This window comes from Stegodyphus dumicola, chromosome 10 (genome assembly GCF_044657685.1).
Source record: "Stegodyphus dumicola isolate Sdum_Otavi_A_Nest chromosome 10, ASM4465768v1".
NCBI lineage: Eukaryota > Metazoa > Arthropoda > Arachnida > Araneae > Eresidae > Stegodyphus > Stegodyphus dumicola.
This window is the reverse complement of record NC_140777.1, coordinates 68,645,252-68,672,384: the sequence shown is the minus strand read 5'-3', so window position 1 is coordinate 68,672,384 and position 27,133 is coordinate 68,645,252. Positions and strand designations below refer to the sequence as shown.

At 31.0% G+C, this 27,133-nt stretch overlaps 1 protein-coding gene across 2 annotated transcripts in view; it reads right to left on the bottom strand.

Annotated features, from left to right (window-relative positions):
• The window catches only part of Cds (CDP-diacylglycerol synthase), a 65,931-nt gene extending 40,241 nt beyond the window's left edge, over positions 1-25,690 (bottom strand). Inside the window, exons 1-3 of one of the 2 annotated variants that reach the window (XM_035361456.2) lie at positions 25,474-25,690; positions 13,838-13,998; positions 10,592-10,688 (exon numbers count right to left, since the gene is read on the bottom strand). In XM_035361456.2, coding sequence (XP_035217347.1) covers positions 10,592-10,688; positions 13,838-13,998; positions 25,474-25,527 — 312 coding nt within the window. In that variant the 5' untranslated portion in view covers positions 25,528-25,690. Of the gene's footprint in view, positions 1-10,591; positions 10,689-13,837; positions 13,999-25,248; positions 25,387-25,473 lie in introns of those variants that run through there. The other variant, XM_085825056.1, reaches the window with a different exon arrangement.
• Positions 25,691-27,133: the final 1,443 nt, after the last annotated feature.

Genomic DNA, 27,133 nt, shown 5'->3' with positions numbered 1-27,133 from the left:
AAATATTTAGTTAATTTATTTAGTGAAGTAAAAAAAAAAAGTCACACCTTCATTTGAATTGCTATCTTATATAGTCAAAAGTCGTTAATCCGGACTCGTCGGGACTTCGGCGATTCCGGATTATTGATTGTTCCGGATTATAGATCATCAGTTTAAATCTGGTAAGATGGCATGCAGAAATTATAAAATTAAAAATATGAAACCGTAATTTATGAAATAAAGAACAATTATGATCTAAAGGGTATCAAAATTTACAAAAAAAAAAAAAAAAAAAAAAAAGGAGCTTAATATTTATTTGTTTACTTTATTAAACATTTCTTTCAATGTAAGTTGTTTAAGTTGCTTCGTTTTTTATGTGATAATACATTCTCTTTAATTCTTTAAACAGACAATTTCTTGTTCAGTTACAAAGTTCCGCTGTTCAAGTCCTATAATTGCTGTGTAGAGAATACCGACTAATTTGTCAATTGAAATTTTTTCGTTTTCAATAACCTCTGTCACTTTCTTTGCTATCGGAAGCGAATTATAATGATGAGGAATTTGATTTAAATCATATCAAAGATGGAGTACATCTAGATGTAATACTACATTTAATAAGGAATTACAAGCCAAATAAAATAAAAACATCTGCCCTGAAGATAAGGATAGTGCTGACAGATCAACTTCCAATTCATTGCCTGCCGCGTTAAGGATAAACAAAGTTTAGATAAACAAACGTTAAAGTTTAGATAAATAAAGGATATGCCTTTATCCATTTTTTGTAGCAATTCCACTTTTTGTTTAATGAACTTCGAAACATACTTTCGCTTTGTAAATCATTTACATATTAATAAATATATATCAGAAATTCTATTTGACATAATTGAAAGTTCAAGCTTACTTTTATAAAATTGCTCTAACAGTCTGCAAAAAATAATAAGCCGGATTCAATTCGAAGATTAAGGAACAACGCAATCTGCAACATTTACTGAAATAGATAATTAAATAATTTTAGCTTAGCTTATACCGTCCGTTATACATTAAATGCGCACTTGTAAACGTGTTTTGCGCACGCGCACAAGCACATTCTCAGCCATAAAGGCCTTACGCGTCATCTGATTGTCTTTTGATTCTGAATCTCAAGCAAAGCATTATGAAAAGAATTCAGTTCTTGAAATGTTTTCTCGCTTGTATAATTACAAACAAAGAAATTTCTGAGGGTATCAATGCAGTAAGATAGCATTTTGGAAAGAAGGAATTATTTCTTCATCCCTGTTACTTAAATATTCATCTGGTAAAATATTTTCAATCAGCACCTCAACTGTACATAAGTCTGATGTCATTACATTGGCATCACACTTTATGGATTCTTCAATTACAATATCTAACCTCAGTAGTTTCCAATTTTCTTCATCTATAATATAATCACAATTTTACCATCATTTTCATTGTTAACACTTTCATTTGGGTTCAAAAATCTCTCTTTAATAAAGCAATTTATAATTGTTTGTGGTTTTACTTGAGTCCAGGCAAGTGAAATCATAGTCATAGTCTCTAGAATATTAGTTTTTTGTTTATTTCCTGTAGTTATGTTTCGAAGGCTTCTTGTAGCCTAACATCAAATGAACAAACATCAACAAAATAAACATCAAACAAACTTTCTCAGTTTTAGACAATTCAGTTTAAATGAAGTTAAAGTAGCAGACAATAACACAGCGAAGGTAAAAATTTACTCTTACAAATATTTAAAAAATAAGGAAAAAAAGGAAGAAATTTTTTTGTAAAAGTTAAAAATCTGAATAATATCATCTATAATTTAAAAATGTAGCTTTTCTTATAGTATTTACTAAATATTTATTATGCATCAATGAGGGAAAAATTTCATATAATTAACTCTCCATAAAACTTTATTTGAAATTTAAGGTTAAAAATAGCTGGGGCAATTCACTGCAACAAAATCCATAAACCACATTTGGCGTTATTATCGCTCAAATAAAGATGCCAAATTTCAAAACGCACAATTGTGTAAATTCGTGTATATCTTAGAAAAATTTTAATAAAAAAGTCTTCCCCCCCCCAGATATGCTTATAAATACACCTACTTTATAATGATGGTAAAAATTTTTTAAATACAAATTTTAAAAATATATCATAAAAAATGGGTGAATTTTATTTGGAATGAACCTAAAATTTGAAATGTTAAAGGAAGAATAAAAAAAGTTTAAAAAAATGAGATATTAATAAATATATACCAAATTCAATTAAAATAGAGGAGCTAAAATTTTGAGAACTATTTTTTTTTTTTTTTTTTAAATTACTCGTGCGATTTTGGTTGATCTTTACAATATGGTAACTGGTAGTTTGGCGACATTTTGGAGGCGATAAAGGTTACTACCTGGGACTTTGGTAATAATGTGAGCAGTACTCAGTTCCGATTACGCATTATTTTGTGTGGGGGAAATGAGAGATCATGGGATATGTCATGTGATATTAATGGACGAATTACGGTTCTTTAATCGGAAAAGGGGGGAATTTGGACAAGTATCTGTGGATGTATATTATTTTGTATTAAGCTTCATTGTGTGTTGTGTGAAGTAGGGTTGAATAATTTGGGGATTTTATGGCGCTGTCTAAAGTGAATTGTAGATGTGATAAAGAGAATTTTTTTTATCAAATTCGGAAAAAAAAAATCGTTCAGTAATTTTATTGAATCCATAATAAAAGTGTATCCACCATGTAAGGAAGATTCGGAAGAAGATTAGGCTAGTTAGACTTTGTTAAGAATGTGAGTAGTATTCAGTTCTGATTACGCATTATTTTGTGTGAGGGAAATGAGAGATCATGGGATATGTCATGTGATATTAATGGACGAATTACTGTTTTTTAATCGGGAAAAAATCTGGCAATTTTGTATTTGGCTTTATTCTGTGTTGCGTGAAATAGTGTTTGTGAATTTTTGGATCCCATGGCCGTAACTAAAGTGAATTCGAAATGGGTATTTAGTGGTATTGAAAAGGATAGTAATAATGTTTTTTAAGGTTGTGCGAGAGAGAAATAAAGATGTTTTATTATGTTATTTATTTTACCTGGTATCTTGCTTTGAAAGATAAGTATGATTTTAAAGATTCTGAAACAGAAGGAAGAAAAGTGTATCCGCCACGTAATCAAGATTCTGAAGAAGATTAGGTAAGTTAGTTTTTTTAATTATTTGAGGATATTATTTTTATGCATTGTTGTAAATGTAAGGTGAAAAGGAATTTGGTATTATTGGGAAAATTGTTATTAGCAATGATTTAGTTTAAAGTAATTAGGATTGTAAGGTAATTTTTATTAATTTAATGTATGTGCTCATTTATATTTTAAGTAGTGTTTTTGAATTTAATTATATTTTAATGAAATGATAGTTATTTTGTGAATTTTATGTTTGTAGGAATTTGGTATACGTTTAAGTTGAAATAAACGTGCATGGAAATAATTTAAATATTTGATATTAAGTATTTGTAATGCTTGAGGTATGAATTCGTTGGTGACGTGTATAATGTAATAGATGATTTAGAGGTAAAAGTTTTTGGATATTTTATGTATTTTATATGTGGAAATGTTCATATTTGGAAAGGGTAAATACTTTTTCGTGATCAGGTAATTTCATATATGTTCTTTTTACCGGGTTTAAAGATTGAGAAAATTGTCATTTATTTTCGTGAAATTTTTTTAATTTATGAGAAAAAAGCAGTGTACATGGATATAGTGAAGAGTGTGTGCAATGCCATTTTTGTGCAATTCTGGGATGTTTTTTTTAAGTAAAAATAAGTCGGCGTGTACATGGTTTATGTGTATGTGTTATTTTGAAAAACGCCTAAGGAGTATGGTATTGTGCACTTTTTCCCTATTTTGCAGTGAATATTTGTCATGATTAAGCAGTTTTGTTAGATAAAATTTCTAACATAAGTGTAATTCGGCTAGTAGATTGTTGGAAGAAGTGTTCAGTAGATAAAAAGAAAAGAAACATGTCTTTACTTCGTGAAGACAAAATGGCGGCGGGAAAAAAAATAGAGGGTTGCTGTAGGAGAGTTGGTCGCCAAATGTTCGCCAAAAAAACGCCAAGTTACCATAATGTAAAGATCAACCGCGATTTTTACAAAACTTGGCAGTTTGACATAATTTGAGTCATAGAATCAAAATATGGAAAAAAATGACATGTCATTTCAGAAAAAGTCCGATTTTGTGTAAAAGTACCTTTGTTAGAATGATGCTACATCTGGCCACACACTGCTTTCTGTGGCAACCCTATAGAATTCGTCTGTCACGAGGATCACGTACCCAGATGCATTACGTCTACATCTGCTTTTCTGTTTGATAGTTAGTTGTATTTAAGATTTTGTATAATAACAAATGGCGTGAAAAATAAATGTTGGTTTTTTAAAAAGTGTCGGCTCAGATTTTCGAACCTATAAATTACTTGTTAAGCAACAAATTTGGCGAGTCTAGCCAGCATTATCAATTTCAACACTTGATAATTTATAAAAATAAGAGAAGTTCCTAGGTGCAAACATGGAAAATTCTGTTTTAGAAATACTAAAACAGAAGCGGAAAGTAATTAGGAGTGCATTTACGAAAACAGCTAATAAGTTGGAAGAACCGATAAGATCAGATTCTCCGGATTTGGATGATTTAGAAATTTATTTGGATCAAATTTCAGAGAAGTATAAAACTTTATGAAATACAGATATCTCTTTTTTGGAACTTCTACAGAAAAAAGGCTGTACTCAAGAAGAATATGAAAGGGAATTTAGTGCAGCTCAAGAACATTATGATAAATTATCTACGTTGAAAGTAAAAGCCAACAGGAAAAAGGATAAGTGTTCACAGCCTTCTACTGATTCAATAAATAACAATTCTTCATCAGGATTAGTTACGGCCACAAAACAGAAACTGCCAGAGATCGAACTCGTGAAGTTCGATGGAGACCCCAAGAAACTGGCTGATGTTTTGGACAAGGTTTAGTAAAATACACGAAAATACTCGCATCGACAAGTTTCATTATCTACTGCAATTACAAAAACTGAGAGTGAGCCAAGAGCAATAGTGGAGAGTTTTCCTGCTACAGAAGAAAATTATGAAAAAGCTGTGGAGTACCTCAAAGAATGATTTGGAAATGAAAATGTTTTAATTCAAATTTATGTTAGAGAGCTAATAAAACTGGTAATCAATGACAAACAAAAGGTAGACTTATTAACTCTTTATGACAAATTGCAAACTCAACTACGCGCATTGGATTAACTACAGATAAATTTGCAGTTGTTTTATTTCCTTTAGTGGAATCAGCACTTCCTGCTGATTTAATACAAATTTGGAAAAGACAACGAGGTATGTCTGCTGAAACAACACGTAAGAGTGATTTGGAGTCATTAATTGATTTTCTAAAAACGGAAGTAGAAACTGAATTTAGTTAAACTTACCTATGATGTTTTGGATTCTGATAAAGTAAGTAATAAGAAAAATAAGTTTTTTGACACAAAACCTGTTGTTCCAACTGCATGTGAACTAATTAATGCAAATAGTAGTAAGTATAATGAAAATTTTCAAAAGTATAAAAAGTCTGATACTTGTATTTTTTGTGAAAAACTCCCATTTGTCTGAAAGTTGTAAGGATGCATCTTTAATGAGTTTAGAACATAAGAAAGATATTATTAAGAAAAAGAATGTTTGTTTTGTGTATCTTAAGAAAAACCATACAGCAAATCAGTGTACAGCTAAACATAGGTGTACCTTATGTAAAAATCGACATTTTGTGATTATGTGCCCTGATTTGCCTTCTAACAAAACAAAAAGTGTCACTTTAAGTAATGATGTTGCTCAAAGGTTAAACTGTATGTGTATTGGTGAATCAAAAAATAAGCAATTTCTTTTTGGTGGAGTTGAAACTTCAGAAAATGTGTATAAAAACTTTGTTACTGAAGTAAGCAATATATATAGTAAATATAAGTGTAAATTAGAGGTACTTGGTCAAAACAAAATTTATTCTGAAATTAAGCAACTCCCATCTGGTTCGTGGTTCAGCAAACTCAAGTCATATGGTATCAAATTAAGTGATTTAGAAAATGGTCCATGTAATATTGATAAAGAGATAAAATTATTAATTGGTGCGGATTTTGCTGGTAAGTTGTTAACTAGAAAAATTATTCCCCTTACGTGCGGCGTTAGCGCGATGCATATGCAGTTACGCTGGATTGTTACGGGTAAATTTACTGGCACTGAGCCAACTACGATAAATACTGCAACCCTCCTAATTTCTTCTCTGTTAGTGAAGGGTCAATGTACTAGTGATCTCTGGAAGTTAGATGTTTTGGGTATTAGTGAATCTTCCATAAGTAAAACCAAAACTCAGTTACAGGAGGATACTCAAAAATATTTTGAAAAGGCTCTTACAGTAAATTCAGAGGGAAGGTACGAAATAGCATTACCTTGGGTGTCGGATCCCCAAAACAAAGTGATAGCAAAAAAATGTCTTGTAAGTACTAAAAGAAAATTAATGACTAAGGGAAATTTTGACGCTTACGGAGACGTTTTCCAGAACTAGTTAGCACTCGGGATAATTGAAAAAGTACCGGATAAGAATAAATATAAGGGTATACATTATTTACCTCATAGAGCGGTTGTTAAAGAAAATAGCACGAGTATAAGACCAGTGTTTAATGCAAGTTCACATTCGCCTGGTTACCCATTGTTGAACGATTGTTTATCTACTGGACCAAATTTAATTGAAATTATACCTTTGATTCTTAATTGGTTTCGCAAGAATTACATTGGTGTCACTTCAGATATAGAAAAAGTGTTCTTGCAAATATCTATAAGGGAAAAAGATCAAGACTTTTTTGAGATTTATGTCGTTCAGTAGGGATAATAAAGAACAAGTTGAACTGTATCAGCACAGAAGGGTAGTTTTTGGTATTACGTATAGTCCGCATTTATTGCCCGCTACAATACAATATCATTTGAGTGTAGTTTCCGAAAGCTTAAGTCATACAGCGGAGATATTGAAAACATCCTTTTACGTAGATAACTGTGTGGCTAGTATGGATTCAGAAATAGAAATGAGAAAGTTTGTAAATGAATCACAAATAATTATGGCTTCAGGTCATTTTAATTTAAGATTCTGGAAATCCAATAGTCAAAAGTCGTTAATCCGGACTCGTCGGGACTTCGGCGATTCCGGATTATCGATTTTTCCGGATTATAGATCATCAGTTTAAATCTGGTAAAATGGCATGCAGAAATTCTAAAATTAAAAATATGAAACCGTAATTTATGAAATAAAGAACAATTATGATCTAAAGGGTATCAAAATTTACAAAAAAAAAGCTTAATATTTATTTCTTTACTTTATTAAACATTCCTTTCAATGTAAGTTGTTTCCTTTTTTATGTTATAATACATTCTCTTTAATTCTATAAACAGACATAATTTCTTGTTCAGTTACAAAGTTCCGCTGTTCAAGTCCTATAATTGCTGTGTCGAGAATACCGACTAATTTGCCAATCGAAATTTTTTCGTTTTCAATAACCTCTGACACTTTCTTTGCTATCGGAAGCGAATTATAATGACGAGGCATTTGATTTAAATCATATCAAAGACGAGATGAAATACTACATTGAGTAAGCAATTATAAGCCAAATAAAATAAAAACATCTGCCCTTAAGATAAGGATAGTGCTGACAGATCAACTTCCAATTCATTTCACGCCACCCCCGGGTTAAAGATAAACAAAGTTTAGATAAACAATGGATATGCTTTTATCCATTTTTTGCAGCAATTCCACTTTTTGTTTAATGGACTCCGAAAGATACTTTCGCTTTGTATATCCTTTACTTATTAGCAAATATATATCCGAAATTCTATTTGACATAATCGAAAGTTCAAGCTTACTTTCATAAAATTGCTCTAACAGTCTGCAAAAAATAATAATCCGGATCCAATTCGAAGATTAAGGAACAACACAATCTGCAACATTAACGGAAATAGATAATTAGATAATTTTAGCTTAGCTTATCCCATCCGTTATACATTAAACGCACATTCGTAAACGTATTTTGCGCATGCGCACAAGCAAATTCGCAGCGGTAAAGGTCTTACACGCATGCGTCAACACGACGCATGCGCAGAAAGTTTGTAGCTTTGAGGTCCGGATTATAGATCATTCCGGATTATGGGTGTCCGAATTAACGACTTTTGACTGTATAAGAAATGTTGTACCAGAGGAAGATTCCTTCACGGAAGGAGATGTGTCTGTTTTGGGCCTTGTATGGCATACAATTACAGATACCTTATCTTGCAAAATAAGTCAAGATATAAAATTGGATGACCTAGTTACTAAAAGACTAGTTTTAGCAGCTCATCAGGTGTTTGACGTTATAGGGCATATAGCTCCTGTAATGTTGATTCCAAAACTAATTTTACAGGAAACTTGGAATTTAAGGCTTAAATGGGATGATGTTCTTCCTGATGAATTAACCAAAAATTTAGGTTTTGGCGTAAAAAGTTGCACTTGCTATCCAGTATCCAAATACTTAGATGGGTAGGTCTCAAATCTATTAATGAAGCTGTGAGTATACATCTCTTTTGTGATAGTAGTAAAAGTGCGTATGGTGCATGCACCTTTTTAAGAGTACAGAGTGGCAAAAAGGTAAAGGTTAGTTTGGTACACGCAAGATCGAAAATAGCGCCTTTAAAACCTATTACGATTCCTCGATTAGAACTTCTTGCTTGTAATATTGGTTCTAGGTTATTGTCTTCAGTTATTAATGATATTGGCCTGTATGAAGTTCGTATTTACAGTTGGACTGACTCCTCGACGGCTTTAAGTTGGATACAGCGAAATCAATGCTGGGGAGCATTCGTTTTTAATCGTGTACAGGAAGTCTTTGACCCCCCCCCCCCCACTGTATGGCGACATGTCCCTGGTCTCAATCCTGCTGACCTACTTTCTAGAGGTTGTTATGCAGATCAATTAATAGAACAAAAATGGTAGGAGGTACCTGATTAGTTACGGGAAGATGAGGCAAATTGGCCTAAATCTAATGATGCCGGACGAGGATTTAGTTAATTCAGAAATACGTAAGACAGTTATTGTTGCATTGGTACAGAATGATAATCGTATTGGATGGTACGATAAGTATTTCTCATCATTTAAGAAAATTGTAATAATGTTATCATGGATATTCAGATTTTATAATAATGTATGTAAGAATAATAATAACAACCATTCTAAGATCTGACTGTATCTAAAATAGAAAGGGGAGAAATAGCTTTAATGTTATTAAGACAAAAAGAGTCGTTTAATGGTGAACAGATGATAAGCTAAGATGACTCAGACTATTTGTCGATAGTCAGGGTCTAATATGAGCTAAGTCTAATGCCACTTATAGGTGTTGTCAACAGGAATATCTAGTTCCTTTGCTAACTCAACTTCATCAAACAGTATTGTCATCAAATCTTTTTAAGACTTTGACTGTATCTTTTAATGATAGTGCCTTCTGATTTTGAGACATTTTTGTATCAGTTATTTCTACTGCATTCTAGTACACTTAACACAGCATCCTGTTCAGAAGGAAGTTTTCCTTCCAAGTATCCCCTCTATTCATGACTGGTTTTCAATTCCTATATCAGACTGTGAAATCTCATGCCTATGATTCCTTCTCCTATCCCATTTCTGAAAAAATACTTGAAAGGTGGGACTGTGAAATGTAAAACCAATATAGTAAGTCAAAAAAAAAAAAAAAAAAAAAAAAAAAAAAAAACCAAAGTTATACATTGTGTAAAAGAAATATTTTACTATTAAAATAAATAGAATCGAATCAGGACTAACATGAAATGATGTATAAACTGTACCTTAAATAATTTGGATGTTGAAGACATAAGTTGATGGCAGTTGCAGTTATGATCAATTTTACTATTCCCTTTTTTTTTAATTCTCATTGCTGAAAATTTTTTAACCAATACAGATAAAGTAATGCAGTATGGGCCTGTTCTTGTAGAATTATAACAATACCGAATAGAATTTGAATTATATTTCAAGACAGCAAGCAGCAAGTGGTAGTAGCAAAGTGAGAGATCAAAATGTGACATGTTTAAGATGATGGTAAAGATTGATTTGGTAAAGACTAGTTTTCACTTTGGAAAATTACCTGTATCACTAGTGTTATGCAAGAATCATAACACAATTTAGGGAGGTTTATTACAAGCAGATGCTATTTTTAGGACACAGAGGGGATATATCCAAATTATAATGGAGAATTAAGGGACAAATGCAAATGAAAGTTAGAATTTTCTTACATATTTTTTATCTTACATGCACACATATAAAGAGAGAATAAAATCAAAATGATACTTTCTTGTTAAAGCAGCCATTGTATAGGCTTTTGGCAAATAGAAACTAACACCTGAAAATCAATAAGTTATATGTCACAAATTTAGTGATTAAGTCTGTCAATTTTGATGAGTAACCATAGTAGTTGTTTCACAGATTTTTTTAAAACTTATAACTTAAAGATGAACAGATAATGGACAGATAAAATTATTAAACATACTGCAGACAGTAAGAAATCAAACTTACTGTTACAACTAAAGCTAATGGTCCAAGCCAGATTAAGAAGAAAAAACCAAATATCATCAACCAAGTAAAGATGCCCCGGACAATCCAGTTACGCCACCTAAGAGATAAATATATAATTAATTAATTGTTACAAAGGGAATTTCTCCATTTTTTTTTCTAATCTCAATGTAATAAATTAGTCTTTAAAATTATAGGAAAAAAAAGATTCAGGTAGAAGCTTTCACTGAATTATCTTTAATTATTATAATTATGTTTAAATTTTTCTATTATATGCTTAACAGTTTAAAAGACATCTAGATACAGCATGCTTATAATTCACTTACACTCATTCCTGAATCTTTAATCTCACTGCATTGGAAACCGAACTGCATTATTACACGCCTGATTAATAGGAACTTAATTATATTTAAAGCTTTGAATTCAATACTTCCTAGCATATCTCTGGAATATGCCACAAAATCTCTGCAGACTTAAGTGATTACAAATATTATTATGTAATGATCATTATCTTCAATGTTCAACAATAATGCCCATTAAGTCCTCATACTCTAATAATGGTGTGAATAATTATAAAAATAAGCAATTAGATATTTTATAAATTATATCATTTACAGATATTAAACAAAAAACATATTAAGAAATATGTATAATGCTTAAATCATGCATTTTGTTTAATAAATATAAGTTCTTATGCTATGTCAAATGATAATATTGCCGAGACCTGTCAATCTGCCAAGTTATGCAAATGATAAAGAACTTATAATACACAGTGGCAGCAATGGATGTTAATTGTTTCCTGCTACAACTAAGCTATTTATTAAAGATTGAAAATATTAAAAATTGAATATGGAATTAGACAGGAAACAATCAACATTCATTGCTTCCTGTCTAATCCCATATTCAATTTTTAATCTTTAATCCTCTTAAATTCCTTTTAATCTTTAATTCTTTCAAAAATCACAAGAAGCCAGTAAAAGTATCTTTCCAGTGGTACCCAATTTTAATATACTTTATTGCTATCATAAAAATAAAATGAGATTTTATAACAGAAATAAGATGCACAATAGTTCAATAGACAACACATTCCAAGCTTTACTGCAGATAATAGCAAATATATTATATAAAACAAGAATTTGTGTAACATACATAAATTTGATTAAATCTACAGGAAATCTGCTACCAACATTTTGTAAAATATAATTTATATTATATACTATGCAACATTCAGGGCCAGAACCAGAGTCAATGCAACAGATATGGTCACACCAAGGGGCAGAATTTAGCGGTGTCAAAATTTTAGCATTTACAGAAGTAATCAGCAGCTAAGTTTTGGTGTAATAATTTTTTTTTTTTTTTTTTTAATTAAAAGAGGCACTGGGCTACAAAATTTAGGGATGGAAAAATATTTAGAATCTTGGAAGACACCAAACAGAATTAACAACCATCAGAGATTGTACTGGCTGGCAACTAATGCCAACCTTAATTACTTTCTATACAAATACAGTTACATACTAAATACAGTTACATACTAAATACAGTTATATAAGATATATTTTATAGGTAGAATATACTTTCTTTATATGAAAAAAAGTCAGGAATTTTGAAATATTAGCCAACACACAAAGATAGAGTGAAGAATGACGAAATTTAGTTTCTATGTCATTTTAGGAGATACCAGAAATAAAAAGCATTTTTTCAACAAGGAAATGGGGGGAAAAAATAGTAAAACAGTCAACGTAGCATAATCAGAAAAGAGATTATCATAGAAGCTGTTTATAGAGAAAATAATATTGGCTTATTTTATTCCATTTCAGTATTTCACTACTTTACAGTTGCTGATGCACATTTATAAACTTAAAAATTCACTCCAGTTTTATTGTTATTATTCTGCTGTTAACATTGAATTACCAAATCAGCAGGTACAAGGGCACAACTGTATGGTTAAAATATAGTTTCAGCTTTAAACAACAAACAAAAAAAATAAGTGAATAAAATCATAGAAAATCTGTGCTTTCCACCTGCATCTTCATTTAAAAAAAAAAAAAAAAAAAAAAGATGAAAAAGTCTTTATAAAAATATTTTAAGAATTTCTCAATGACTAGTGAGTCATCCTTGAAAAGGTAGACTGAATAAAATACTCAAAACAATGCCTTGCCTCCCCCCTCCAGAAATAGTACTTAGTCCAGATATAGATTATCATATTTTAATTAATCAGTCATTACTTGAAATTTACAAAACTTACATTTTATAATACTTAAGAAAATATTCCTATCCTATCCTATCCTAGTTCTAGTTTTTAGTTTCAGCGATGAAGAATAAACAATGAATGCATATATTTTTTTAAAGTCTTCCAATTATAATTTACCACATTAAAAAAAAAAAAAAAAAAAAAAAAAAAAAAAAAAAAAAATCAAATCTGAAAGGTTTTAGATTTTAAATAACATCCAAAGGGGCTTTTTTATTTTTTTTATTTCGTGAGTTCCCTTTATTTATTAAATATCATTTTCTTTGCACTTAAACCATACAATTCAGTTCAAGAGCAATATTATAAAATAATTTTAAACTGAGCATATCGTTAGAATTTCCGATACACAGTCTCCTGCACTGGAGATAAAAATGTATTTTTTGTACAATGTTGCCATTGCTCGCTTTGAAATCCTTCAGTTTGTTAACAAAAAATTTGTTAAAGTTTTACAAAATATGAAATTGATAATAAAGCAAATTCCAAATCAAATATTTGGGCTTCCACATGCTCATATTCACAGTAGGATTACATCATTCAAAATTTGATGGCTCTAGGTACCATTGTTTTATCACAATGCGAGAAACATATACACATTTATGCAGATTCTTCGTTATTTAATTTCTTCAATTATAATACCAGGCGATAATATTTGGTGGCAACAGTTTGAAAAGTGAAAAGGACATTCAGAGTGATTCGACGCAAAATCGTAAAACGAAAACAATAGTCCCTCAGGGACAAAGCCCCTTTGGACTAAAAACTGATACAAGATTTCAGAAAGGGAAGGGGGGAGAATATTTTAATATTACACGGGCCAGCCTTAAATATAATACTTTATGAAGTATACAAAATTTCTTAATATGAATTGCATTTTAATAGCAGCACTTACGAAAAATGTTCCTTTCCTTGAAAAAAAGGAAAAGTTAGATACTTAAAACATAAATATAATACAAGTAGTGCACAGAACATACTAAAAGGATTCTAACGGAACAATAGAAAGATACCTTGAGGGCAAAGAGGATAATGCTGAATCTAATATTTCAGTTGTTTTATCAGAGGCTTGAGGTAATTCTTTAACAAGTGATTCCACAACAGCTTCATCTGGAATGTGCTCTTCCTCAGAATCTCCTCCATCTGTTTTCTTTGCAGGATCTGATTTAGAAGTCTTTAAAAAAAAAAAAAAAAAAAAAAAAAAAAAAACTTAGAATAACATTTTTAACAACAACAATAAAAAAGAAGAAAAGAAAAGAAAAATGGATTATTATGCTTTTTTCGTGTGAAATTAGCAAAAAAATTTCAATAGCCATCGTTAATAATACCCAAAATACTTATCAAATGTGAAAAAAGAATATTACTTACACCATTTATACATAACAATGCAAGCAAGCAGGCATGAAGTTATAAAATGAAACTAATAAATAATTTGAATATAGAAGAAAAGCTAAAGAAAAATTGAAAATTCTAATATACAGTATACTCCCGATTATCCGCGGAATTGGGCCGCCGCGGATAACATAAATCACGGATAATCCGATAAAAGCTAAAAACGGGTATAGCAAAAGAGAAAGCAGTCATTCCAACTTTGAAAAATCGTTTTATGTACAATAAAGCGTAAAATAAACAGCAGGAAATGTTTAACTAATGCTTAATATTTTAGTATATCACTCAAAACTAACCTAAAATGCATTTTGTTAATGAAAATAGAAAAGTGCTTTGTATACTTATGAGAGGCATCAAGGATACACAGAAAAATTAATACACATGTATTGTTTTAATACTGTAATGTATTATGTAATTACAAAAGCATAACTGTAAAACTACACCTTTTTGAAGAAATCAGTCATTTGTGTTTGCTTCATGCTTTGAAAGCATTTTCTCTTGATCTGAGATTGCATTTTTCGTAGCATGAATTTCTCGGCCAACTCCACATCGTGTCTTGTTCTGCCAAATAGTTCAGCAGACCGCCGACTTGTTGCAAAGCCCCTTCGTGAGTCTTCCGCATCTGCACAGTGGGCTCTTCTTCGCCTTCACTTCGCTGTCCTCGGTCTCTCCCCTTGCTTTTTTCACAATTTCGTCATCTGTCAAGCGTTCGAAGCCAGGTTCATTGACGTCACACCCTAACAACTCGTTAATGTTTTCAGCATCGACATTCTCACCATCCGGAACTGTTTTCACCATATCAGCAAGAGTTGCCATGGGCGTGTCTACATCTTCATTCTCTTCTTCACAACTCAAAGGGATTAGGTTGTTGTTGGCTTCAACATTAGACATGAATTTTCTCCATGGTTTTATGAGGGTTGACGGTTTCACCAAGTCCCATGCAGATGCAATGTCGCAGATGCTGCCAAGATTGTGTAGTGTTTCCAAAACTCTTTCAGATCATAACCTTCTTCAATTTTGGTCATTAGCAGCTTGGTTGGGTATGTTCTCTTCATTGTTGCAATGACTCCTTGATCCATAGGTTGGATTAGTGCGGTAACGTTTGGAGGGAGAAATTCTGCAAAAATTTGTCCATCAGAAAACTTTAGCACACTTGTTGCTGGGTGAGAAGATGTGTTTTCGATCAATAGCACAGCTTTTTCAAGCAGGATTTTCGATTTAAGATGTTTACGCACTTGAAGAACAAAGATTTTTTCGAACCATTCTTGAAAAATGTTTCGATTCATCCATCCTTTTTTTTTTTTTTTTTTTTTTTTTGGTTAAAGTAATCAACAGGCAAATTTGGCTTCTTTAATATCGTTTAAAATGCTATTGTGAACTGTTTTTGCCCTTATGCCCATAATTTCATTTTGAATTGTCTTTGATAAATATTATACTTGTTCCTTTTTTAGGTGTTCTTACTAGTGGCTGGCAGAGTCATTAAATTAAAAAAAAAAAAAAAAATGCCTTGACTAGGCCCAGTACATTTTGTGAGCAGACTACTAGGGGTTTCATCAGACCCATGGGAAGAAAGACAGTTTGTTGAAAGATAAAATGCAGTACCTATAACTATGTGTTGGATCTCTCTCTCTCTCTCTGTCTTGTGTAGGATTTTTCTTTCTCTGTGTGAACTGGCCACTCAGCGTCATGATCAATGCCTTGATACAATTTCATTTGTTTCAGTCAAATTTTCCACTTAATCATGCACTCTTTATGGATTTCAGATTCTTTTCAGTTAACCTTTCTGAAGATTTTTCAAATTAATGAATCCTGTAGTGCACAATGCTCATGTAGCTGCAGAGGGGTAAAAGAGATTTTTAAACCTGGCTTTAAAACTGCTAGTGTTGTATCAAAATTAGACAGCATTCCAAGATCCAGCGCCACGCTTGAATTTGCCGCCGCCAGAAGTTGCCACCCTGGGCACAGACCCCGGCTTGCCCGCCCCTTAGATCCGGGACTGATCTTATGTCCACAGTAAGGACTACAGAAAGACAATAACTCACCTTAACATGTAGAGATAACTTCTAAGGGTAAGCAATTAGTTATAAATGCTTATATATATAGTTAGATACCCTGATTAGATCATTAAATATTTACATGGTCACTATTACTATTTTTTTTCCTAAAAAATACCTTGGTACTATTCCATTAAAGTGGCATGAGTTAAAAATAAGAAGTAAACAATGCTTCAACAACATGCCAAATATCGTGGCTTGAGATTTCCAGTTCTAGTTTGAAGTATCATCACTCATTATTTTTTTGCTATATTTCGCTATCTATTTAAAATGATGGATTACACAATTTTACAATTACCTAATGATGAAGAGGCTGCAATAAGATTCTTCAGGACAAAGAAATAAGTCATAGCAATAGATTAGTTCTCAAAAGCATGTGAGGAAGTTAACTTTTGACTTGAACAAAGCTCCTATATGGCGTCATTAAGCATGTTCTTGCTGTGAAAAAAAAAAAAAAAAAAAAAAGAGGATCAAGAGCCAAAACATGGTTTGAAGGCTCACATCTTTCTTTCCTCAGTGTCACTCTTTTTATCTATCTGTGTTGTCAAGAATTGACGTCAACTGAATTTTGCTAACTTCAGTTAGAAATCAGCCATAGTATGACAAAAAAATGTAATAACTACTTTAAAGTCTTTAAAAAAAAAAAAGGGAAAACAACTTTGGACATGTTCTTCTGGAACAATGGGTATTCGGGTGTTTATGCCGGGAAAGCAAAGAATGCTTTCTAGTCTCCGTTCCCGATCGTTGTGCTACAATATTGATGGCAGCCATTCAGGAAAAGATTGCAGATGGCAACATTATATTTTCAGACCGCTAGAAAGGACACAAGAAAGAGGAATTAAGAATGCTGGGTATGAACATTTCACTGAATCACAGTTACAATTTTGTAAACCTCGAAGCTGGATGCCATACCCAAACTGTGGAGCGATTGTGGAGCAGTGTAATTTTTAATGCAGTATTAAATGATATTTAAAATTTTATGCCACCTGTTTAATTTCACTTGTTTTTTTATTTATGTGTAAAATATTGAAAATTAAATATTAAAAAGATATATTTACTTTCTCTAAGAACTACAAAATTTTTTAAAAATTAACTTTTTATGTAACTATTTTTTTTTAAGTTTTTTTAACTGTATTATTATTTCATGATTTTATATTTTACAACATTTGGTGGCAAAAAAAAAGGCGATGCATTTTTAACGAATGCCACTCTAACAGAATACAGTCAAAAGTCGTTAATCCGGACTCATCGGGACTTCAGCGATTCCGGATTATCGATTTTTCCAGATTATAGATCATCAGTTTAAATCTGATAAGATGGCATGCAGAAATTATAAAATTAAAAATATGAAACCGTTATTTATGAAATAAAGAACAATTATGATCTAAAGGGTATTAAAATTTACAAAAAAAGCTTAATATTTATTTGTTTACTTTATTAAACATTTCTTTCAATGCGTGCGTGCATAAAGCATACATTATGTATAGTCAAAATTAGAAAATTGCAACCAGAAAACTATTTGATTTGTATTCGTGATATTTATAATGACGAGGACTTAGATTTAAATCATATCAAAGACGAAGTACATCGAAATGAAATACTACATTATAAGCCGAATAAAATAAAAACATCTGCTCTCAAGATAAGGATAGTGCTGACAGATCAACTTCCAGTTCATTATGCGCCACAACGTCCCCCCCCTCCCCAATGCAGAGCAGCGTGAAATTGATAAACAGATTTTGGAATGGTTAGAGAAACAAAGGAACCTTTATCCATTTTATGCAGCAACTCCACTTTTTGTTTGATGGACATCGAAACATGCTTTCGCTTTGTAGATTCTTTTGGCAGCTCCAGAATCAGAAATTCTTTTTGTCATAATCGAAAGTTCAGCTTACTTTTATAAAATTGATCTAACAGTCTGCAAAAAATAATAAGCCGGTTCCAAATGGAAGATTAAGGAACAGCACAATCTGCAACATTAACTGAAATAGATAATTAGATAATTTCAGCTTAGCTTATACCGTCCGTTATACATTAAACGGGCATGCGTAAACGTATTATGCGCATGTGTACCTGCATGCATAAAGGTATTACGTTGCTGCGTTATGCATTGACGCATGCGCAGAAAGTTTGTATCTTTGAGGTCCGGATTATGGGTGTCCAGATTAACGACTTTTGACTGTATATAATTTTAAATAAGTAGATAATTATATAATTTCAGCTTAGCTTATACCATCCGTTATACATTAAATGGGCATGCGTAAACATATTATGCACATGTGTACATGCATGCGTAAAGGTATTATTCAGTTATTGCAGGCCGTAAAAAAATTGCAGCGAAAATGTATTCGCAAAAGTGCCAAATCTAGCGTACACATTGATTTCAGATTGCATAAGCTTATATAGTTCTATATTTCTTAAGAGGCAATTGACATACTAGTTTAATTTTTAAATCTTTTTTGATTTTAAATCCTTATTTGATATCCTATGGATTTAACAATTTGAGAATTGCCCATGACGAAAAGTCAGCAATAGAATTTTAGGTAAAGTGCAGAATCACCCACTGCTTGACGCGTTTTTAAGAATTGCACATACTCGGTATCCATGTGCACATCAACCTATTTTCACTTTAAAAAAAATCCTAGAATTGCACAAAAGTGGCACTGTGCACACCCTTGACACATAGACCTATTTTCACTTAAAAAGTAAAAGAAAATTGACAAAAATTCAATTGTTTTTACCCTTGTAAAAAGCGGCAAACAAATAAGTGAGCGATTCTGCACTTTACCGAGAATATTTTCAAAGAAAAGGCATCATTCATTATAGAAAATTACGTTTGAACAACCAACGAGATGAAATTATGCTTCAGCGATAAGTCGGTAGTGAAATAGCGATGCAGGCATCCATTCAGTTATGTTTAGCAATTTTTATATAAATTATAATAATGATCTGAAATAGTTATTTACTCTTATGCTTCCTTCAGTCATGTTTATATTTTTTCATTTAAATTTTAATAATCAAAAAGTATTATATGAAATTAACCTTTCATCTAAATTAAAACATCAATCTTAGATAGTTATTTACTATTATACTTCCTTTCTTGCCGCAATTATTTTTGGCAGCATTGGCATCAACAATAGTTTGGTGATTTTTTAAAGCCCTCGAAACCGATTAACAGTTTAAAGAATACAAATTGTCTTAATAGACATTAAATCCTTTCAAATTTTTTTAAAAATTTTATTACTGAATTTCAATACACACATACCTCCATAGACAATAAATCAAACCTAGTGCTATTTATTCAATTGGTAAATATAAACATAAATTACAAACCTTTTTCTAAAAACCTTATCTGGTCAGAAAAATTGCAAAAAAAATCATAAAACCCAAGCAGAATTTTTCTTTACCTGTTTTTGTTTTGTAAAACACGTTCAAAACAATTTTAATACATTAATTAATTATAATATTGTTGCATGCGTACGGGTTTGTAACAGATTGATAATAGTTCGTAAATGATTGTCACTGCACTCAAATCTGATGATAGCTTAATTAAATTTATTTTAGCAACAGAAACACTTCAAAGTTCTGGAATTTTCCACAGAAATACTCACACAAGTGTTTAGAATATCACTAAGTATAATCAGTAGTTATGCTTCAATCTAATACGAACGTTAAACACAACGCAATGCAAAACGCATCTTAAGAGAAAGTTAACTCAGAAATATCTCCGATCTCACTCACTAACAACTTATATAGTATAAATAATTTCATAAATATAATGTGGTAGTGATATAATGAGATTATTACTTTGAAACCGATGTTTCGAATTGATGCCCAATGTTTCCCATTCTGCTACCTTGCATATCTTTTAAAAAAATAAAAAAATCCTCCAATTAATTTCCTTTATCATTTTTTAATGCAAAAAGTTTGTTTTATAAGCTGTGAAAATGTCGGAAGTTTGTAACCAATATATTTTTAGATATGAAATTTTAAAATTAATGGGCGTTATAAAGTCTAAAAATATGAACGATTTTCAAAAGTTCTCCCAAAACAATTTTTTTTTTAAATTACGCTAAAAAGTTTGGCTGATCTTTGGAATATGGTAACAGGTAGTTTGGCGACATTTTGGAGGCGATAAAGGTTACTACCTAAGACTTTGGGAATAATGTGAGAAGTACTCAGTTCCGATTACACATTATTTTGTGTGAGGGAAATGAGAGATCATGAGATATGTCATGTGACATTAATGGAAGAATCACTGTTCTTTAATCAGAAAAGGGGGTAAATTTGTAAAAATATCTGCTGTACAGCATTAGTTTCATTCTACGTTCTGTGAAACAGTGTTGTTTAATATTTGGATCCTATGGCCCTATATAAAGTAAATCAAAAATTTTTATTGCGTTTATGTGTAATTGAAAAGAATTGCTTAATTGCGGATAAGTATGAATGTCCAACATGTGGGTATGGAATGAGATTGTGTGAAAGGAAGGATATTACAGATAAGTTTGAACGGCAGTGCAAGAAATCTGGTGAAATGGACATTTTGTGATCCGCCATGCACTCAAGATTATGTAGAAGATTAGGTAAGTTAGTATTTTTAATTATTTGAGGATATTATTTTTATGCATTGTTCTAAATGTAAGAAGTAAATAAATTAATATGGTATTATTGGAAAATTGTTATTAGCAATAATTTAGTTTAAAGTAATTAGGATTGTAAGCTAATTTTTATTAATTTAATGTATGTGCTTATTTATATTTTAAGTAGTGTTTTTTAATTTAATTATATTTTAATTTAATGATCGTGATTTTGAGAGTTATATGTTTGTAGTATTTTGGAATACATTTGAGTAGAAGTAAATGTGCATGGAAAGAATTTAAGTATTTGACACTAAGTATTTGAAACCATTTTTAATGTTTGCGTTAGAAATTGGTAGGTGAGGTTTATAGTAGATAATTTAGAGGGAAAAGTTTTTGGATATTTTATTTATTTTATACGTGCAGATGTTCATCTTTGGAAAGGGTACATACTTTTTCGCGATCAGGTAATTTCATACTATATGTCCTTTTTACCGAATTTAAAGATTCACAAAATTTTCATGCATTTTTGTGAAATTTTTCTAATTTATGAGAAAAAGCAGCGTACATGGATATAGTGAAGAGTGTGCGCAATGCAATTTTTGTGCAATTCTGGGATTTTTTTTAAGTAAAAATAAGTCGACGTGTACATGGTTTAATTATATTTTAATTAAATGATAGTTATTTTGTGAATTATATGTTTGTAGCAATTTGGTATACGTATGAGTTGAAGTAAACGTGCATGGAAATAATTTAAATATTTGACACTAAGTATTTGTAACCATTTTTAATGTTTTGTTATGAATTCGTTGGTGACGTTTATAATAGATAATTTAGAGGTAAAAGTTTTTGGATATTTTATTTATATTATACGTGGAAATGTTCATCCTTCGATAGGGTATATAATTTTTCGCGATCAGGTTTTCCTGTCCATGTGTTTCATATATGTGCTTTTTACTGAGTTTAAAGATTCACGAAATTTTCCTGCATTTTCATGCACATTTTTGTAATTTATGAGAAAATAGCAGTTTAGATGGATAAAGTCAAGAGTGTGCGCAATGCCATTTTTGTGCAATTCTGGAATGTTTTTTTAAGTAAAAATAAGTCGACGTGTACATGGTTACTGTGTATGTGCGATTTTGAAAAACGTGGCAAGGAGTTTGCAATTCTGCACTTTTTCCCAATTTTGCAGTTAATATTTGTCATGATTAAGCAGTTTTGTTCCATAAAATTTCTAGCATAAGTGTGATTCGGCTAGTAGATTGCTGGAAAAAGTGTTGAGTAAATAAAAAGAAAAGAAACGTCTTTACTTCGTGAAGACAAAATGGCGGCGAAAAAAAAACAAAGGGTTGCTGTAGCAGAGTTGGTCGCCAAATTTTCGCCAAAAAATCGCTAAGTTACCATAATCCAAAGATCAACTAAAAGTTCATTTAATTTTTTTTCCTCCACTATGTCTTATGGTGCAAACTATAATATTCTGAGATTATCAGTTTTTTTTTTTTTTTTTTTTTTTTGTTTTTGTTATCATTTGCAAAAAATTGTTTCAACTTTAAATTTGAAAAAATCTAATTCTCTAAAAATCAAAAGTGTAACACCACATCCACAAGCAGTGTATGTACAAAGTTTGAGTTCTATATCTTATTGAGAAGCAGTTTAAAAATCAACGACCATCTTTGAACCATAGCGACAAGCACCAAAAGTGAACTAAATAACAGCTTATAAAATAATAATAATAATAATAATTAAAATGCAAATATTTTTCAGGAACCATTATGAAAGTTCAAGTACCAGTTGCAAAAGTACAGATTACGAAATTAACAACAGTAAATAACATTAAAAATGTGTAAACACTATTAGAAATCGGCCAATTCAGAGACATGATTGTTCACAGAGGCTTAAGTGTAAACGGAAGGAAGACGGCGGTCTTCTAAACGGGTCCTAAAAGACAAAACTCTTTCATGTCTCCTTTTTCTCCTCTTGCTAATGGCAGCTGTGCGAAGGAGCATGGCATGTAAATGGGGCTCAGGTGACAAAATGGCTTGTTGTAGCATGCAATGAGACATATAAGATGAATCTTTTAAATTACCAGTTTTCAATTCTTTATTAATAGAAAAAATCCCTTCTACAGATCTATCTAAGTATATGTATCTATCTAAGTCTATGTAACATGTTTATAATTATATTTGCAATTTTTCATACTTCTGTCAAGTGAAAAGATGAGAAAACAAAGGTGGTGTTGGTGTATTTAATTTAATTATGGCAAAGTACACGAGGGCTATCTGCCTAAGGGGAGGGATGCCTTTGTGGAGGATTTTCTAAGGGAAACTGGCTCGTATACACGTTACACATGGAGAAAACCACGAAAACGCTCATGCAGCCAGCCCGTTCGCGGGATTCAAACCTCGGACCGAACTACCAGTGTTCAGCGACTTTACCACTCGGCCGCTGGTGGGTCAAGAGGAAACAAAGGAAAGATAGACATGTTAAAAAGACTTTTAGTATCAAAAAGCCGAAAATATAAACAATTTTGTTTTCACCCTTCTTCCAAAAAATGTTCCATAAAATAAATTCATCACGAATTTCCTACAATACACATTAATTACCTGTTAATACCATGAAAACATATTTCATTTTTGGAAGCCTTATCATTTTTATAGCTAAGCAAAAAAGTTAGTTATTTTAAAATTAATTTAATTTTTATTTATTATTATTTTTTTTATTACAGTTTTTTTCCATGTAACTGTTTCAGAATATTCAAATGTGTGTCAGTTTTCTCTTAAAAATTCACTTTACACTTTCTTTTCTGAATTTTTTTATTCAAAAATCTTCTGGCTGTTTGCTTTTATAGAGTTGGCAGGAATAATTTTTATACCTTGCACCTCGGAAAGCTTACAAGAATTTTAAGCAAGATTTATAGATCTACTATTCCAGAAAAATTTCAAAAAACCTGTTAACATTTCAAAAAAGAAATAATTTCAAAACAATGTTTCAATCGAGGCAGGGCTTCGTGTCCTATTAAGAAATAAGAAAGAATTCAAATGATACCCATCAAATACATATTTGTCAATGAATTAATAAATCTTTCAAAATGTTAATTCCCACTCAAAATAACATTTGTAAAAAACATAAGTGTCAGACAAGTAAATTTAAGAACCTTTCGCTAATTTGGGCCAAAATTAAAAACCAAAAATCATTTCCAAAAAACCTATGGACCGCACGAGCCTTGTTATTTTATAATGAATATCATTACTTTTTTAGTGCCATTCCATGGAACATAAATTAGTGGTGAGATTCAGCCAGTTCAGCAGAAACACATCCTAAAATATTTTTACTTCAATGAAATATTTATTAAAATTAAACTAAAATATTTATTTAGGTAATTTATTGCTATTCAGTTGGCTATTTTATCACTTATCTACGCAGTGAAATATTTGTTCTATTGCTTGAATCCCAACACAGACACAAGTGAAATATAATTTCTTTAAAACTCATTTTTAATTACCATATATGTTGAGAAGACATAATAAAAAGCTTTATGCACAGAAAGAGAAGCTGGCAAAACCTATTATTAGCAAAACAAATATTTATCACACATTATCTGATAAGAGAAAGAGATAATCTGTTCTCATGTTTAGTTATACTCAGCACATTATTAAACAAAACTGATCCTCATTGCTAGATCAGCTGAACTGAATGAGATGATTGTTGCATTCTTAGTTTGCAGTCTACACAAATGACTCTCTTCCATCCCCCTCATTTTTCTAAGGTTTTATTAAAGATAAAACTATGAATGCAGTGCTCCTTCCCATCTTATTGTAATGCCTTTCATAATTATATAGCTAGAACGTTTGTGGCACAAAACTGACTATTTCTTTCATGCCAATTATATAACTAATGTACAGAAAAGATAAATGTATGCCGTTTGACACACCATACTTTTATCTTTTCTGAATCAGGTAATGCATGACAATTTTTTATATTACATAAAACAGAATTATGCAAGTAAGTTTCTTATTGAAGCATTCCCGTACATGAAATGCAGATGAGCATTTTCTGCATTACAATTTCAATTTCAATCTTCCCTCATTGACATATTGTCATGATAAACAATCTGTAGCTTTGTAGAAATATGCTATATTTCCTAACAATAATTTATCGAACATAAATTTTTTCTTATTCCAGTATATGGAAATGCAAAGTTCGCTTTGCAGTGCATTTGTAAGCAATCTATATATAACAGGGAAAACTAAAATGAAAAAAAGAGAAAAAAGAAAAAAAAAAAAAAATAATAATAATAATATCAAGTCAGTAAGAAATCAAAATAAATAACAGATACAAAACATGAATCAAAATTAAAAAACAAAAAAAGAACAGTCATTTATTAAGCACTTATTAACCACTTACGAATCAGAATATTTAAGACACGATATTTGCTTAAAATTTTGATTTTTTCAGCTAGCAAATGGTCAATAATTTAACAACATTTACTTTAAAGATAAATATTATAAAAACGGATTTTCTGATTATGATAAATTTAATTTTATTTTTAACGGCTTCAATTAAACACAGCTAAGAATAACACACTAGTTATTTACATCGTTCATTCTAACAAGATTAAAAATCCTTTACCTCATCAGCTTCAGAAGAAAGAGATTCGACGGTTCTTTTACGGATATCAGACATTGTAAGATAAGAATAGAAATATTTTTTCTATAATTACGCTATCAAGAATCTTTTAATGACTCAGTACCGTCAACATAATCCGTAACACATCAAACAGTGGTAAACAAAACAGGAGATTGGCAGCCAAGCCAACTTCAGAAGAAAAACCGAATGTATTCCTCTTTTCGTTGCCAAATTCCTGCGTGGTATGCTTTTAACTACTACGCTTTTAATTATTGGATTCAGTAATGTTTGAATTTTGCTGATTCTTTTTTATTATCGTTAACCATTTTCTATGTTTCTTCTTTGTTTTAGATTTATCAGAAGTCGATTTTTTTTTGTTTTTACAGAAGAAAAGACTTTATATGTAATATCTTTCTAAAAACAATGGATTTTTCAATGGAAGTTAATAAAAATAAATGACATTTTCCTATAAATTGTTAAATTTTCGGGCACATTCATTTTTATAAACATAAAACTGGCTTTAGAAATTTTGATCGGCTTTTGAATTAAAAAAAAAAAAAATACGCGTAAGTTCCTTTTATGTTCTTATTCTTCAAATAGTAAATGAAAGAAGATTCGAAATTCAGACATATAAAATATCAGCAATTTTCTAGCAGCAAGAAATTTAAGCATTATAATGCTCTCTTAGACACTATTAGGAATGATATATTTCTTAAAAAATCTATAAAATGCTTTCAAGTAATTGGTGAAAGCAAAGGGAATCACGAACATAATATTGAGCTCAGTATCAGACAAAAGTCAAATTGAAATTTCAATCAGTTTTATAAGAAAAATACATTCATTTTGTGGGAAAATATCACGAAGTCATTTTCTGCGTTAAACAAAACTATTCTGCAACTTTGATTTGAGCCTTCTTGAAGAAGAAGGACAACGCCATCAAGTTTAGAGCTCCCTAGGAACTTTGAGATTCGTGAAACAATATGTCACTTTTCTTCTAAATGCACACAGTTTTTTTTAAACCAATAACTTAAGCTCTAATTTTATCTAATTTTGAATTTCATCTTGGTGCGCTTCTCTTCTGTATGACAAAAAAAAAAAAAAAAAAAAAAAAAAGAAAAGAAAAGAAAAAGAAACAGAGAGAGATCAACGAAAAAAAGAGATCAATGAAATCGTATTAGCTCTTACAGTTTGATTTGTATCTTTTCTTGAGGCGACATCATTTGCGTTAATGAAGCGCCATCTGTGAAACTCCTCGCATGCAATTTTCTTTTCGCCAGCGTGGCAACATTAAGCCTTCAAGAAGAAAAAGAACAATGACTGATTTTTTTGTCTGTGTAATTCTATATCCAAAAAATGTAAATAAATATTAATCTTATTGGAGTCAGAACGGTGTCAGAACATTTCCTATGTTCCAGACTTCCACATTGGTGACCCGGACGTGATTCATCAACTATCCAATAATGAAAAACAACCGTTAAGCGTTAAGCTTTTTCTCCCGATCTCTATCACCAACTCAGAGAAATTACAGTGCATGCGATCGAGAACTACTTACAACATAGCGGTGAAGCATTTTAAACACATTCTGGAAGAACGATCATTTACTGTTTTCACTGATCATAAACCTATCACTTTCCCCTTCCACCAAAATTTAGACAAAGCCTCT